General features: G+C 37.3%; 1 protein-coding gene across 6 annotated transcripts in view; it reads left to right on the top strand.

The window, feature by feature from the left end:
* LOC113530384 (TSC22 domain family protein 1-like) overlaps positions 1 to 14072 on the top strand; it is an 88594-nt gene that overhangs the window by 23005 nt on the left and 51517 nt on the right. Inside the window, exon 3 of one of the 6 annotated variants that reach the window (XM_026920302.3) lies at positions 9894 to 12233. The exons of the other annotated variants lie outside the window; for them this stretch is intronic. Within the exon in view, the coding sequence (XP_026776103.1) occupies positions 9894 to 10148 (255 nt within the window). The 3' untranslated portion in view covers positions 10149 to 12233. Of the gene's footprint in view, positions 1 to 9893; positions 12234 to 14072 lie in introns of those variants that run through there. 6 annotated transcript variants of the gene reach the window in all.

The raw sequence follows: 14072 nt of genomic DNA, 5'->3' as shown, positions 1-14072 counted from the left end.
TTGTGGTAAATTCAGTTGATTGGACATGATTTGGAAAGGCACACACCTGTCTATATAAGGTCCCACAGTTAACAGTGCATGTCAGAGCACAAACCAAGCCATGAAGTCCAAGCAATTGTCTGTAGACCTCCAAGACAGGATTGTATCGAGGCACAGATCTGGGGAAGGGTACAAAAAACTTTCTGCAGCATTGAAGGTCCCAGTGAGCACAGTGGCCTCCATCATCCGTAAATGGAAGAAGTTTGGAACCACCAGGACTCTTCCTAGAACGGGCCGCCCGGCCAAACTGAGCGATCGAGGGAGAAGGGCCTTAGTCAGGGAAGTGACCAAGAACCGGATGGTCACTCTGACAGAGCTTCAGCGTTTATCTGTGGAGAGAGGAGAACCTTCCAGAAGAACAACCATCTCTGCAGCACTCCACCAATCAGGCCTGTATGGTAGAGTGGCCAGACGGAAGCCACTCCTCAGTAAAAGGCACAAGACGGCCCGCCTGGAGTTTGCCAAAAGGCACCTGAAGGACTCTCAGACCATGAGAAACAAAATTCTCTGGTCTGCTGAAACAAAGATTGAACTCTTTGGCCTGAATAGCAAGTGTCATGTCTGGAGGTAACCAGGCACCGCTCATCACCTGGCCAATACCATCCCTACAGTGAAGTATGGTGGTGGCAGCATCATGCTGTGGGGATGTTTTTCAGTGGCAGGAACTGGGAGACTAGTCAGGATTGAGGGAAAGATGAATGCAGCAATGCACAGAGACATCCTTGATGAAAACCTGCTCCAGAGCGCTCTGGACCTCAGACTGGGGCGAAGGTTCATCTTCCAACAGGACAATGACCCTAAGCACACAGCCAAGATAACAAAGGAGTGGCTACGGGACAACTCTGTGAATGTCCTTGAGTGGCCCAGCCAAAGCCCAGACTTGAACCCGATTGAACATCTCTGGAGAGATCTGAAAATGGCTGTGCACAGATGCTCCCCATCCAACCTGATGGAGCTTGAGAGGTCCTGCAAAGAAGAATTGGAGAAACTGCCCAAAAATAGGTGTGTCAAGCTTGTAGCATCATACTCAAAAAGACTTGAGGCTGTAATTGCTGCCAAAGGTACTTCAACAAAGTATTGAGCAAAGGCTGTGAATACTTGTGTACATGTGATTTTTTTCATTTTTTATTTTTAATAAATTTGCAAAAATTTCAAACAAACTTCTTTCACATTGACATCATGGGGTATTGTTTGTAGAGTTTTGAGGAAATTAATGAATTGAATAATGAATGACAACTCTCTTGTACAGGCCTTGTTTCCTTTTAATTAGCCAATAGCAATGTTAAATTACAAGGGGTTTCCATATTTTTTCTTCAACATTGACTGATTTCATAATTTCTTCCTCTGCTTGATCTGGAAAAAAAAATGAGTTAACATCCTCTAAGTGTGGTGGTTGCCTAAATTTTGCCAGGGGTTGTATCATCAGTGAGTGCTGTACAATTTGACTGAAACCGAAAGGATGCAATGTGGGTCAACTATAATACCACTCATAAAAATGCTGTGGAAAAAAATCATAAAAATGTACATCAGGAACATAATAAATCAGTCATTCATACCCTAATTCATGTATTGTTTTGAGAGTGGCTTAGAAAATATTAACAAATGATCATTGCATGACCATTATGCACATGGGGGATGGGAAGTGTGTGCAGAGAAATCACCCATTTAAAGATTTATTGTAATTGACTAGCTCATGAAGACATTATCTTTTTTTATTTTATTTTATTTATTTTTTGTCTATGTAAACCTTGTGATATAACAGTAAAATGATTACTATGGTATGTTATATGGCTACTAAGGTTTAACTATATTTCTGTGGTTTAAAAAAATATAACGCATTCATGCACTCTACGTTGATTGCAATTCATTCTTTAGCAGGCAAAAATTACTGTGCATCTTTTCTGTCTCAGTGCTGTCACCTTTCCGTACTCTTAACAGTCTGAGAGCCTCTGAAGAATTGCAGTTCATTCTTTAGCTGGCAAAAATTAGCATGCATCTTTTCTGGATCAATGCTGTCACCTTTTCATACTCTTAACAGTCTGAGAGCCTCTGAAACAGCTGCGGAAAAAACATCATATGAAACTAGCATGCCAACGAATATAACACAAATGCAGACCCTGCAGTACAAACTCAACATAAGAGGCATAATGTTAAAACGTCTAATATTTTGAATAGTACTGAGTATGGTGGACTAAATGTCTTCTGCTTTGCTTCCTTAAATATATGTAGGAAAACAATGTAAAAGACAAAAAATTATTTTAACCCAACTGCGGGGTTACACATTTTGGGTAGTTTAGTTTTTTGTAACAGCCCAGCATGTTGCTTTAGATTAGAGGTATTCAAACTGTGAAGAAAGTGCAGGTGGGGAGCCAGTATAAAATATTTATAATTACATTTACATTAATATTTATTAGGGATGCTACCTAAAAATTTTGGTCAAAAATAGTCAAATACTTCACTGTCATTCTTTGGGCCAAAAGAGGGGAAAAAAAAAAAAAAAAAAAAAAAAAAAAGCCTAAAGTTTTGACTAGGGGTGGGGTGGGAACGACTAAATAGGCCTACCACAAAGGCAAATCTACTGCATGTAACACTTGAAGTATAATTTTAATGGTGATTATAATTGGACAGTGATTTAAATGCTGTTTCTTTGCTTACCTCTCATAAGACAGTTCTTGGTTCCAGGAGGGACATTAGACAAGCAATTTGTAAAAGGATTATATGGAAAATGAACTGTTATGTTTCCTACTGTTCATTGTGTTTACTACCCGCTACTGGTGTATTATGAGACTTATTTTCATGCTGTTTTATTTTATTTAATTTTGTTTTCCAGTCAACAATAGGCAATAATTTTACAAGGTTTTTCTGGAGGTTGGGCAGGGTGGGGGAGGAGGGGAGTGGGTGGTTGCAAGTTCTAAAAAAAAATTTAGAACTTGTGGATTTTCACTTTCCTTTGCTTGTTGGTAACACTATGACAATGGCGTACTAAATTCCTTCATAATGTAGTATTAATATTAATATAATAATAATATAAAACAGAAATATTAATGTAACATCATGGATATGTTGACATCATGCTGTCCAGATTTGGTGTGAATCTCATGAACTGTCTAGGAGGAGTATTTAACAGATTTTTCATAGGCCCTACTTCTTGTTTCCAGTTGGTGGTGCTACAGTGAATCACTCTTGGCATGTACATGTGATTTTGCCTCATCATTGAACATCACACATGTACAGTGGAATTGTGCCTCACTTCCTGCTTGTGTGGCATCATGAATATTTTGATATCATACTCTTCAAATTTGGTATGAATGTGTGTATGTATGTGTGTGTGTGTGTGTGTGTGTGTGTATGTATGTATATATATATATATATATATATATATATATATATATATATATATATATATATATATATATATATATATACACTGTATATATGTGGCGGCGTGCTTTACACCACTGCATCCGAGCATGTCTCATTTTTGATATATATATATATATATACACACACACACACATACAGTCAGGTCCAGAAGTATTTGGACAATGACAGAGTTTTTTGTGATTTTGCCTTTATACACCACAATGGATTTGAAATAAAACAATCAAGATGTAATCGAAGTGTAGACTTTCAGCTTTATTTTAAGAGGTTCCACAAAAATATGGCATTTACCATTTAGGAATTTCAGCCATTTTAAGCAAACTACCTCCATTTTCAGGGGCTCAAAGGTATTTGGACAAAGTGACATAATTGTAAATATAACCATAATTTTAATACTTCTATGAAAATCCTTTGCAGTCAATGACTGCCTGAAATCTGGAGCCCATGTTCTCAAAACTCAAATTCTGAGTTTCCTCCCTGGAGATGTTTTGCCAGGCCTTCACTGCAGCCACCTTCAGTTGGCTACCTTCAATACCCAAATACGTAAAGCCTTTCATTGACAATTTGAATGAAGATCACCCAAGGACATGGCCTCTGATTTGCCAAAATTAATTTTATATCCTGAGAATTTACTAAATTCATTTCTCAAAAATAGCCAGCATGGACGTCTTCAGCCTTGTTACAAAGAGCAGGACATCATCAGCATAGAGAGCAATTCTGTGATCTTTCCTTCCCACTAAGTCTCCAGTAATATGCAGGTTGCCTCTTGTAGCTTCTGCAAGGGTTTCAATGGCCAGTGCAAACAAGAGTGAATATAAAGGGCATCCCTGCCTACTTCCCCTACTCGGGACAATATGAGGAGCGTGTCTCATTTGTTTGAACTGCTGCCAGTGGTCGATTATATAAAACCCATGTACTGAATGCATCTTCTAGCCCAAATGTCCATTCAACCTGGTCTTTCCACATCATGACTTATAACCATACTACTTAACTTTTTATTGGTGTACTAGATGAATTATAGTTAATAAGCTTATGTTATTGCTAGAGTTTCTACCAAGAATGAATCCTGTCTGGTCTGTACTGATGATATGAGGCAGGATTTTCTCAAGGCAGTTCAGGAATGTTTCAGATAGTAGTATGAAATCAGTTTAAAAGACTTATAGGAGGATATGATGAACACTCTTCAGCTGGCTTCCCTTTTTTTATGTATTAGGCTTATATTGGCTTTAGTAAAGGTTGGAAGTAAGGACTCCAGTCCATAATACTCATTAAATATTTCCAAAAAAAGGTCTAAAACCTCTAAAAGTAACTAACTAAATGCTTTATAGAACTCACAGCTAAAGCTGTCAGGCACAGGAGCCTTTCCCGCCTGTAAAGACTGTAGTGCCTTCAGAACCTCTTGCTCCATAATTGGTTTTTTTAACAACTTGTTCCTGTTCCTCAATAGGTTTAGGGAGGTTAAGCTTGGACAAAAATGTGCATAGCAATTTCTGTATCTCCAAAGGATACTTACTTGTATATATAGATGCCTAAAGAAATTCTTAAAGACTTTATTAATTCATACTATGTCCCTTCGAGTCTTTATTAAATTTAAAAAGTTAAATAGAGAGTCTGCTTTCCTTTTAACTAATTGTGCTAGATATGTATTGGGTTTATTACCAAATCCATATAGCCTTTGTCTAGCAAAAAAAATATTTTGTACAGCTTTATGAGAAGAAGAGAGTTAAGAAATCTTCTTGTAGCTAACACTACCTTGAGATTTGCCTTTGTTGGATCCTTGTAATACTCTTTCCCTAGGTCAGCATGCACAGATTCTAGTTTTCTTTAGGATTCTAGAGATTTGCCCCTTGTGCAAGCTTTACAGGTCTCCCATAACACAGGTCTCCCAGAACAAACTCCCATAAGGAGATATATACAGTATATTATTTTATTTATAGAGTAAAATATTTTAAACTCAGAGTTGAAGCACAAAACTTCTCTCTGAGCTTCAGCAGCTTTGTCTCGGGCATGGTGACTGTCAAAAAAAAAAATAAGGAGAGACATCTGGAGAGTTGATCTCACAAAGTTGCATATGGTAAGAAGCCTGCTATACCATTAGCATTTAGCTACTTAGCAAACAAAGTTGTTCTAGATAAGTTAGACTTGCAGTAGCAAGTTACATATCTCTGTTAAGTTAAATCTTTTAGTTTAATCAAATAATTACTTATGTCATAGAAAAGTGAATTTACAACTGAGCCTGTGTTTTTACAGAGGCATTGAGGAACAGGCAGGAGTGCAGGGAGCCCATAGTAGAGTCAGTGCTCACGATAGATGCTGAGGTTCATTCAAAAACTATTTGATATGGTTAGAAAAAAGTGTCTTCATAAAGATAATAAATGCCCCTGAAAATCAACTGCAGAGGGCAAATATTGCCCCTTAATAAAAAGTTCATTTCTTACCCTGGACATCACAATTGTGGAGATGGGCCAAAAGTTGGTTTTGCATGCTACGCAAATTATCACAAATTTCAGTGAGCAAGGCTAAAAGGTCCAAAAGGCATTTTTTTAGAATGGGAGAAACTTTGATTGGCCAAAAATCCTAGGACTAGTTTGCAAAAGTAGGTTATATATAGTTGTGAAGATATTAAGCAAGAGGTTTATACATTTATTATAGTGCCTCCTTCTGGTGGGTATGGGTCATTTCTTTTCCCTGAGTAGGGGGTGGGATATGAGACCTAACTACCAAATTTGGTGGCAATATTTCCATGATAACCCTGTCTTATAGCTGTTTAAGAAAATTAGGCTGTGCCTAATTAGAATTTATTATTTACAAATGTCAGCATGTTTTTGATAATTATTGAGGCTCACACTGAATAGATTGCTGAGTAGTTTTACGCCAAAATTGTGAAGATAGGACAAAAATCCTAGGACAAGTTCTCAAAAGTAGTTTTTACAACCCAAGAGCTTGGAAATGGAATGTTCTTAAATGGCTGAGTCAGCCACCTGACCTCAGCCCAACTGAGCATGCTTTTCACTTACTGAAGACAAAACTGAAGGCAAAAAGACCCACAAACGAGCAGCAACTGAAGGGCGGCTGCAGTAAAGGCCTGGCAAAGCATCTCAAGGGAGGAAACTCAGCATTTGGTGATGTTGGGATGTTTTCTTCAATAGCTTTATTTGAGGTATATTTTAATGTTATTTGAGGCATACAAATTAGTAATAAGAAGGACGATACGGGTCCCCGCCAGTGCCGTTGGCATCAAGTTATCCTTGTCTCTCCTAAAACAAATGACATTGACCAAACGGCAAGTCATAGAGAAACTTGGCCAAGGAAAGTACTCCCTCCCTCAGGCAAGAGAGATTGGCCCAATGGTGGAGCTGTAGCACAGGGTTTTACTTTTTGGCCCATATCTCATGAGCCATATGTCCGACAACCTAAATTCTTGGGAATTTTACCGTATTTTAACAAAATTGGTGTGAAAAGACTTAGCAGAATCTGAAACTCAATAATTATCAAGAACATTTTGACATTTGTAAACAGTATGGCCACCACATGCCAATCAATTCTAGCAGGGCAGAGTCAAATTTACTCAAACAGCTGGAACTAATGGCTAATTGCATAGAAAATTGAAAGGCATATACAGGGCAAGATTTTAAGGTTTGGGGTGTGGTAGTACATAGTGGCAAGCAAAGTCTACAGGATGTCCCAAAATTCTCCATGCATAGGGGACTACGTATGCCAGCACCATGTCAGTTGTGCCTTCGTCAATGGATGTTCGTGGATGTCCATTTCTCGGTTGGTCCACAACGCTACTAGTCTTTTTGAATTTGTTAATAAGTTTGGCAGTGTGTGATGTGCTTGCCGTGTGATGTGCTTGCCATGTTTCCTGTTAAAGTCCTTGTGACAGCTTCCTAATCCAACCATGAGAATGATTTCAATATGTTCTTCTTTTGTTAAAGGCATTCTTAAAGACTGTATGAAAAAAACTAAGTATGAAAAATTTTGGAAGACATTTTGCTAAAAAATGTTAATTTCTCCATGTATGGAGACTTTTGCGACGCCCTGTAGAACTTACTCAGTAATCATAAGTCTGATTGAGCTGAAATTTGGTAGACTATATCTCTGTGCTAATCTGTAAGTGAATTTTTGATGATGACCTGATTACTTAAAAAAATGACTGCCATTGGCCAATCAGCTTTCAGCAGGCATTAATCTATTGTCACAAATCAGGAATGTTATTAGTTACTGTAGTACCACTAGCGACTAATATAGTCTCACTCAAATTGGCCACTGGGGAGTACTATTTGTGTTTTTGCAAACAAAAACAAGTTAATAACTTGTAGAATAATGTGTGCAATGAAATTTTATTTTTCTGCTGATTCTCTTGCTCAAACCATAACAATTTGCAAATTTACAGTAATTTGCATAATATGCAAAAGCTGTTTTTGTAAAATAGTCCTGTAGCGTTTGCCGTGTCTTCTCAAAATTAGTGTCATATTACTCATCAGAGTAAGAGCCTCAATAATGATCAAAAACCCATTGAGATTTGTTAACAATATGGCTGCCACATGTCAATCAATCTGTGGGGTGGCGCTTGATTTACTTAAACAGCTGTAACTCAGGACTGGCTGCATGGTTTTGAACAAATCTTTAAAAGGTTTGTTCAGTACAAGGCTCTGAGGAGATCTGCAAAGTTTGGGGCATGGTCATTGATAGGGGAAGAGTTAAGTTAAAAAAATCTATTTTATTTTTAAGGAACGTCTGATCACAATGAAACTACAACACAAAATTTTGTGTTAATCTGTAAGTGGATTAACACAACAACATGCATCAGGTTTCAGCAGGTGTTTCACACGATTAGCATTGAGCTACCATCACAAAACTTGATAAGTATTGTCATCTATGGTCTCTCTATTGTTCTGTGTAACTTTGCAACAACTGACCTCTTGGGACAAAATTTATGAAGCTTGCTTGGACCCCACAGTTAGCTACTTGTGGCAATATTTATTATTGTTGTTTTCTTTTTCCTTACTTCCTTTCTCCTATGTTTTTTTCCTTTAAGTGTGACATTCTAATAAAAATGTGACAAAAATTCTAGCATTTACTATAAATCATATATACTATACAACCCTGTCCATTGTTCAAGCCACAGACTATGGTTTAATCTTCAAACAGATAACATAATGTCAGTGTGTCAAAACACAATGCTGCTTGTTTTTGGGGTTTTTTTTTTTTTTTTTTTTTTGAATGAGTACCATGTGTCTATATTTCCTGTAATTTTTTTTATTGTTTTTTGTTTGTTTTTTGTTTTGTTCTATATTTCCTGTAATTTTTTTTATTGTTTTTTTGTTTGTTTTGTTTGTTTGTTTGTTTATTGTTGAACTGTGCAACAGTTCAGTTGCAAATAAGAAGTCCTACCTATGTACTATATGGCCAGAAGTTTGTGGACACCTGACTATCACACCCCAATCTGTCCTACCTTTGCTACTATAACAGTCTCCACTCTCTTGGGAAGGCTTTCTACTAGATTTTGTAATGTGGCTAAGGGGATTTGTGTCCATTCAGCAACAAGAACATTACTACGGGAAGGCTCTGATGTCAGGCAAGAAGGCATGGTGCACAGAGTTCCATTTCATCTTAAAAGTGCTCAGTTGGGGTGAGGTGAGGGCTCTGTGCAGGCCACTTATGGACTGACCTTGGAAAACCATGTTTTTATTGAGCTTTCTTTGTGCACAGGGGCATTGTCATACTGGAACATGAATAAGGGAACTAGGCCCCTTAATTTCAGGGAAGGAAAGGGAACTCTTAATGCTACATTATACAAAATCATTCTTTGGCCATATAGTGTATATGGACATGGTAGTTAACTCATCTGTTCTCTGTTATTTAGGTCTGTGTGTGCCATTTATTCCTTCTGTTTTAAGGCCATCAAAGATGATCCTTCACAGTATGGACTTTGATTTAATTTACAAGATCCTTGACAAAAAAATAGTTACATAACAAGCAATACCAGTGCTGTGGAATATCTATGGTTTCCTTACATGCATAATTGTTAGCATAAAACTGAAATTGTCAGTTGTCCAATCTAAGGTTCCATTTTGTGCTATCTCCAAGCCAAACACAACAACAGGGTCAAATGTCTGTGTAATGTTCAACAAAAATGATGGAATGCTGTTCTACTGGTGGCATCCTTACCTGACAGAATTGGTGCTGTTACTAAGGCAAGGGGACCAATATTAGGAAAGAAATGACTAAACATGCACTTAATTTTTTGTTTAGGAATTCGTAGGGTGATATGAGTAAGGCGGTGTATGATATTTGGTACATTTATAGAGCTTTTGTTACTATGTTTTGTTGTTTGTTTTTGTTCTGGTGTCATACGTACAGGTATGCAAAATCTTGCACTCAACTGTATACCCTGAAAGTGCTATCGATGACCATTCTCTGTTTTGAACAAGTTTCTCATTCTCACTTCTTATCTCTCCATCTTTCAGGACTTGGTGAAAAGCCACCTAATGTATGCAGTACGTGAAGAAGTGGAGGTGCTGAAAGAACAAATAAAAGAGCTGATTGAGAGAAATTCCCAGCTGGAGCAGGAAAACAACCTACTAAAGAACCTGGCCAGTCCTGAGCAGCTAGCTCAGTTCCAGGCTCAGGTGCAGAGCACCTCCCCAACCTTGGGCACTCAATCAGGAACTCTGGGAGGTCCACCAACCTCACAGACCCAGGGTCTGGGTCCTCCAGTGTAACTACCTTCAAATAGAGAAATGGAGGGCTTACTGACCTACACTCTCACCAAAATATAACAGAAGTTAATACTGTGAACACTTTCAAGAATGGCAGCAAGATTGCTAAACATGCCACAGTTGCTGAGCCTTGAGGATATAACTTCTAAACTTTTTGTCATTTGCACATAGTAAACTGTCATAAGACGTCTACGCGCTGCTTGCTAAAAGCCAACCCCTAGAGAGCTTTACATGCTTCAGACAATCAATACTGAGAAAAATGACTTGAAATGGACTAAGAAAAGCCAATCATGGGGAAGGAGGATAACGATCTTTGGAATTTGGGTCTAATGAATCACACCTTCGCATGCTCAAGTCTATTTTATATTGTTCATATCAGCAGCGAGTGGGAATTGTGCTGTTATTGAAACATAGTCCCTCTTTTGTGGCCAATGCTTTTCTTTTTGTCTTATTTGTCTTTTTCATTTTTTTTAATGAAAAAGAAAAAGCACTTTACAGTGACTAGAACGAAGAAAAGGAAAAAATGGACCATTTCATAAGTCTGGAATGGAGATTTAATGCGTATTAGTGAGGCTTAGATGAATTATCTTTTTTTTGCATTTTTAACAGTAAATTCCCTTTTCATTTGGGTAGTTTTCAGTCTTTAAATTGAATAGCTATGCCTCAGTGTTCAGACTTTAATCTTGTCATTTCTGCCCTTTTAAAACTTGTGATTCATGTATTCTTAAGCAAGGATACAAAGTGTTTCAGTAGTGGGACATAGGTGTTTGTCTGATGCAGACCTAGAGGTGGATGTCCACCAAGGGTTACTGAATATTTTTGAATTAATTTTTTTGTAAAATAAATGTTTGTGTATGTAAAATGACTGTAATATACGTAGCAGGGAAAATTAAAATAAAATGAGTTGTTAATGCCGCACTTTTTACAGATCAAGTTCAAACTGAATATATCGCAGCTTGGACTGAGCACACCAGATTTGCCTCCAACATCTTAAATAAGGAGCACTGCACACTATGATGAAAACTGTATTCTGTTTCCACAGGTTAAAAATCCTGATAACAGATCCCTTAAGTTATTTCAGTCAATATCATTGATTCATTGAGATTTTTTTTCTACCTTACAGTAATGGACTTTAGATGTAATACAAGCAGTTTGGTCATCACAATTGTTAATGACCTTTAAGTGTCAAATCTTGCCTTGAATTCCATGTGCATGCATGTTCCCTTGAAAAACCACATGAAAATGTGACGCAATACAATTGCACTAAACAGCTGCACCTCAAGTTTAATAAAAAGAAAAAAAAAAAAAAACTTTTTTCCATGTAGTATCTTACATGCCATTGCATTCATCACAATTCCGTGTATTATGGATATCTGCGTAGTGTGATCTGGAATCACTCTTATCTTGGTTTATGGAACAGAAAACTGGGTTTTCTCAAGCTCTTTGTTAACAGATCATAGTTAGTAGCTAAACCCACTTTACACAATATGCCCTTTTTATTATGCACAGTAACAACAAAGGTTTTTCTGTTACAGGAGAAAAGCTCATATTCCTGAATAGGTGGGAGGTATAGCTGCTGGATAGCTGTTGCCTGGTAATCAAGAAAAGAAAGGTGAAAAGATTAAAGTGAAGTGAAGTGAAACTCAATACTACAAATAGTTTTGTCCATCATTGTTATAAGGAGTTTATAGCATTAAAGCCGACAAAGCTTATAAATAGTGTTTTAATATTTGGGCACAACTTTTGCAATGTGTGGGGGATAAGAATGAGAGTTGGGACAGTAAAATAGGAAATATGATCAATGAGAAACAGGTTACTGTGAGAACCGTTTCTGCGCTTCTTGAAATGTTTGTTGGTTGTCATCTGATCTGGGTGTTTGTGACCAGAAAGTTATTTTAGCCAGAGGATCCCAAAGGTTTTGCAGCCAGGAACCACTTTAACCTGTAAAATAAATTCCATGGACCTCCCTAGCATATAGCCTATTTATTTTATATACACAATCCAACTATTCAAATCATTATTTATTTATGTATGTGTACAATAATATTCAGGCTATTGGATCAGTTGCTATAGAATAAAGGCCATAGTTCATATTACTTATAGGCCTAAATGTTTTTGAGGTTTGGATTAAACCCATGCAATACTGGTGACAAGCGAAACAGACTAATAACTATAACGTAGAATCGACAATAGGTTATGATTATAAATGGGCTATAACTAAAAAATATATCAACTTTAATAATAGTGGGTTGTGATTTCCACCACAGACTCCCAGGACCCCACTTTGAGAACCACTAGTTTAGATTGAGGGGCTTGGGCCAGATTCAGGGCTTAGCAAGATCTTTCAGCACTATGGGGACAATCCAACTCAAGTATACAGTGGCTATAAAAAGTCTACACACCCCTGTTAAAACTGCAGCTTTTTGTGAAGTAAAAAAAAGGAACCCAAGATAAATCATGTCGGATCATTTTCCAACTTTGATGTGCTATAGCAACCAAAAAGTTCAAGTGAAAATCAACTAAACATTTTAGGGGGAGAAGAAAAAACTTTATAAACAATAACTTGGTTGCACAAGTGTGCACACCATTTTATAATGGTGCATGTGACTATGCGCAGAATTAACCAATCACATTCACAACTAATTATCATACACTTGTCATCAATGAAGTGATTCTGAGTAACCCCAAATAAAGAGCAGCTCATTCTGTAGGATTTTCTCGACAACATCCTGGTGCAAGAGCTACCAAAGCTTATGCTGGATCTCAGTGTCAAAATGTTTTGATCAGGAGAGGGGAACAAAAGAATTTCCAAAACATTAGATGTACCATGGCACACTGAAGGCCATCATCAACAAGTGGAGAAAATGGGGCACCACAGTGACATTACTAAGAAAAGGACCTATTTAGCAGAGCTAAATGATCAAAAAGGCATTCTTTGACAGTTTGAGCTTTTTTAAAAAAAGATAATTCACTGTATACCTTATTTTCCAAGAGATATGCTTGTTTTTGTGTGCACAAACAAACAGTCCCTCCCAGTGGCCATTTTGAGTACAACTGCATCAGATAGTGGGTCAGTAATCGAACCTACTATTCAAGTTCTGTGACAAAAGCTCAGTGCTAACCCTCTCAAATTCCTGCTGAAACCTAATTGGTTGATGGCAGCCATGGTTTTTAAGTAATTAGGTCATCATCAAAATTAAAACTACAGATTAGCATAATGTTGCACCATAACCAAATTTCAGCTCGATCAGACTTACGGTTCCTGAGCATTGCATTACCATGGTGCATGACCACGCCCCAAACTTTGCACATGACCTCACGATCTTGTCGTGTATATGGATATGCCTTTTAGGTTTTGTCTTTATGCACACAAACATTCATAATTTACAGCTCTTTGAGTAAATTATGCTCCACCTCATTAGAATTGATTGACATGTGGTGGCCATATTGTTTACCAATGTTTTTGATAATTATTGAGTTTCACACTCTCCTGAATAGTTTGGCACAAGGATTGTGAAGATCTGTCAAAAATCCTAGGACTAGTTTGCAAAAAGGTTTTGCATATTATGTAAATTAGCAAAAAATCTTTTAGGGTGGAAATTAGGACAAGGATTGTGAAGATCTGTCAAAAATCCTAGGACTAGTTTGCAAAAAGGTTTTGCATATTATACAAATTAGGGTGGAAATTAGTAGATAGGGCTAGCTAAATTCAGCAGAATCCAAGGAATATGAGGAAAAAAAGAGTTTTGTGTGTATGACTTACGGTTCTTGAGATATAGGACAAAACGTAAATGCTTTACTTCCCTGAGTATTGTTGGGAATTTTGCACCAAGTGACAATATAGAGTTTATTACTTATGGTTTGGGCTGCCCTTTGTAATTTAGTGAAGAAATCAGAATAATAAAAAGAAGAAAAATCCTAATAATT

The sequence above is a fragment of the Pangasianodon hypophthalmus genome, chromosome 2 (assembly GCF_027358585.1).
Source record: "Pangasianodon hypophthalmus isolate fPanHyp1 chromosome 2, fPanHyp1.pri, whole genome shotgun sequence".
Taxonomy (NCBI): domain Eukaryota; kingdom Metazoa; phylum Chordata; class Actinopteri; order Siluriformes; family Pangasiidae; genus Pangasianodon; species Pangasianodon hypophthalmus.
The sequence above is the reverse complement of the archived record's forward strand: the minus strand, read 5'-3'. Positions and strand labels throughout refer to the sequence as shown.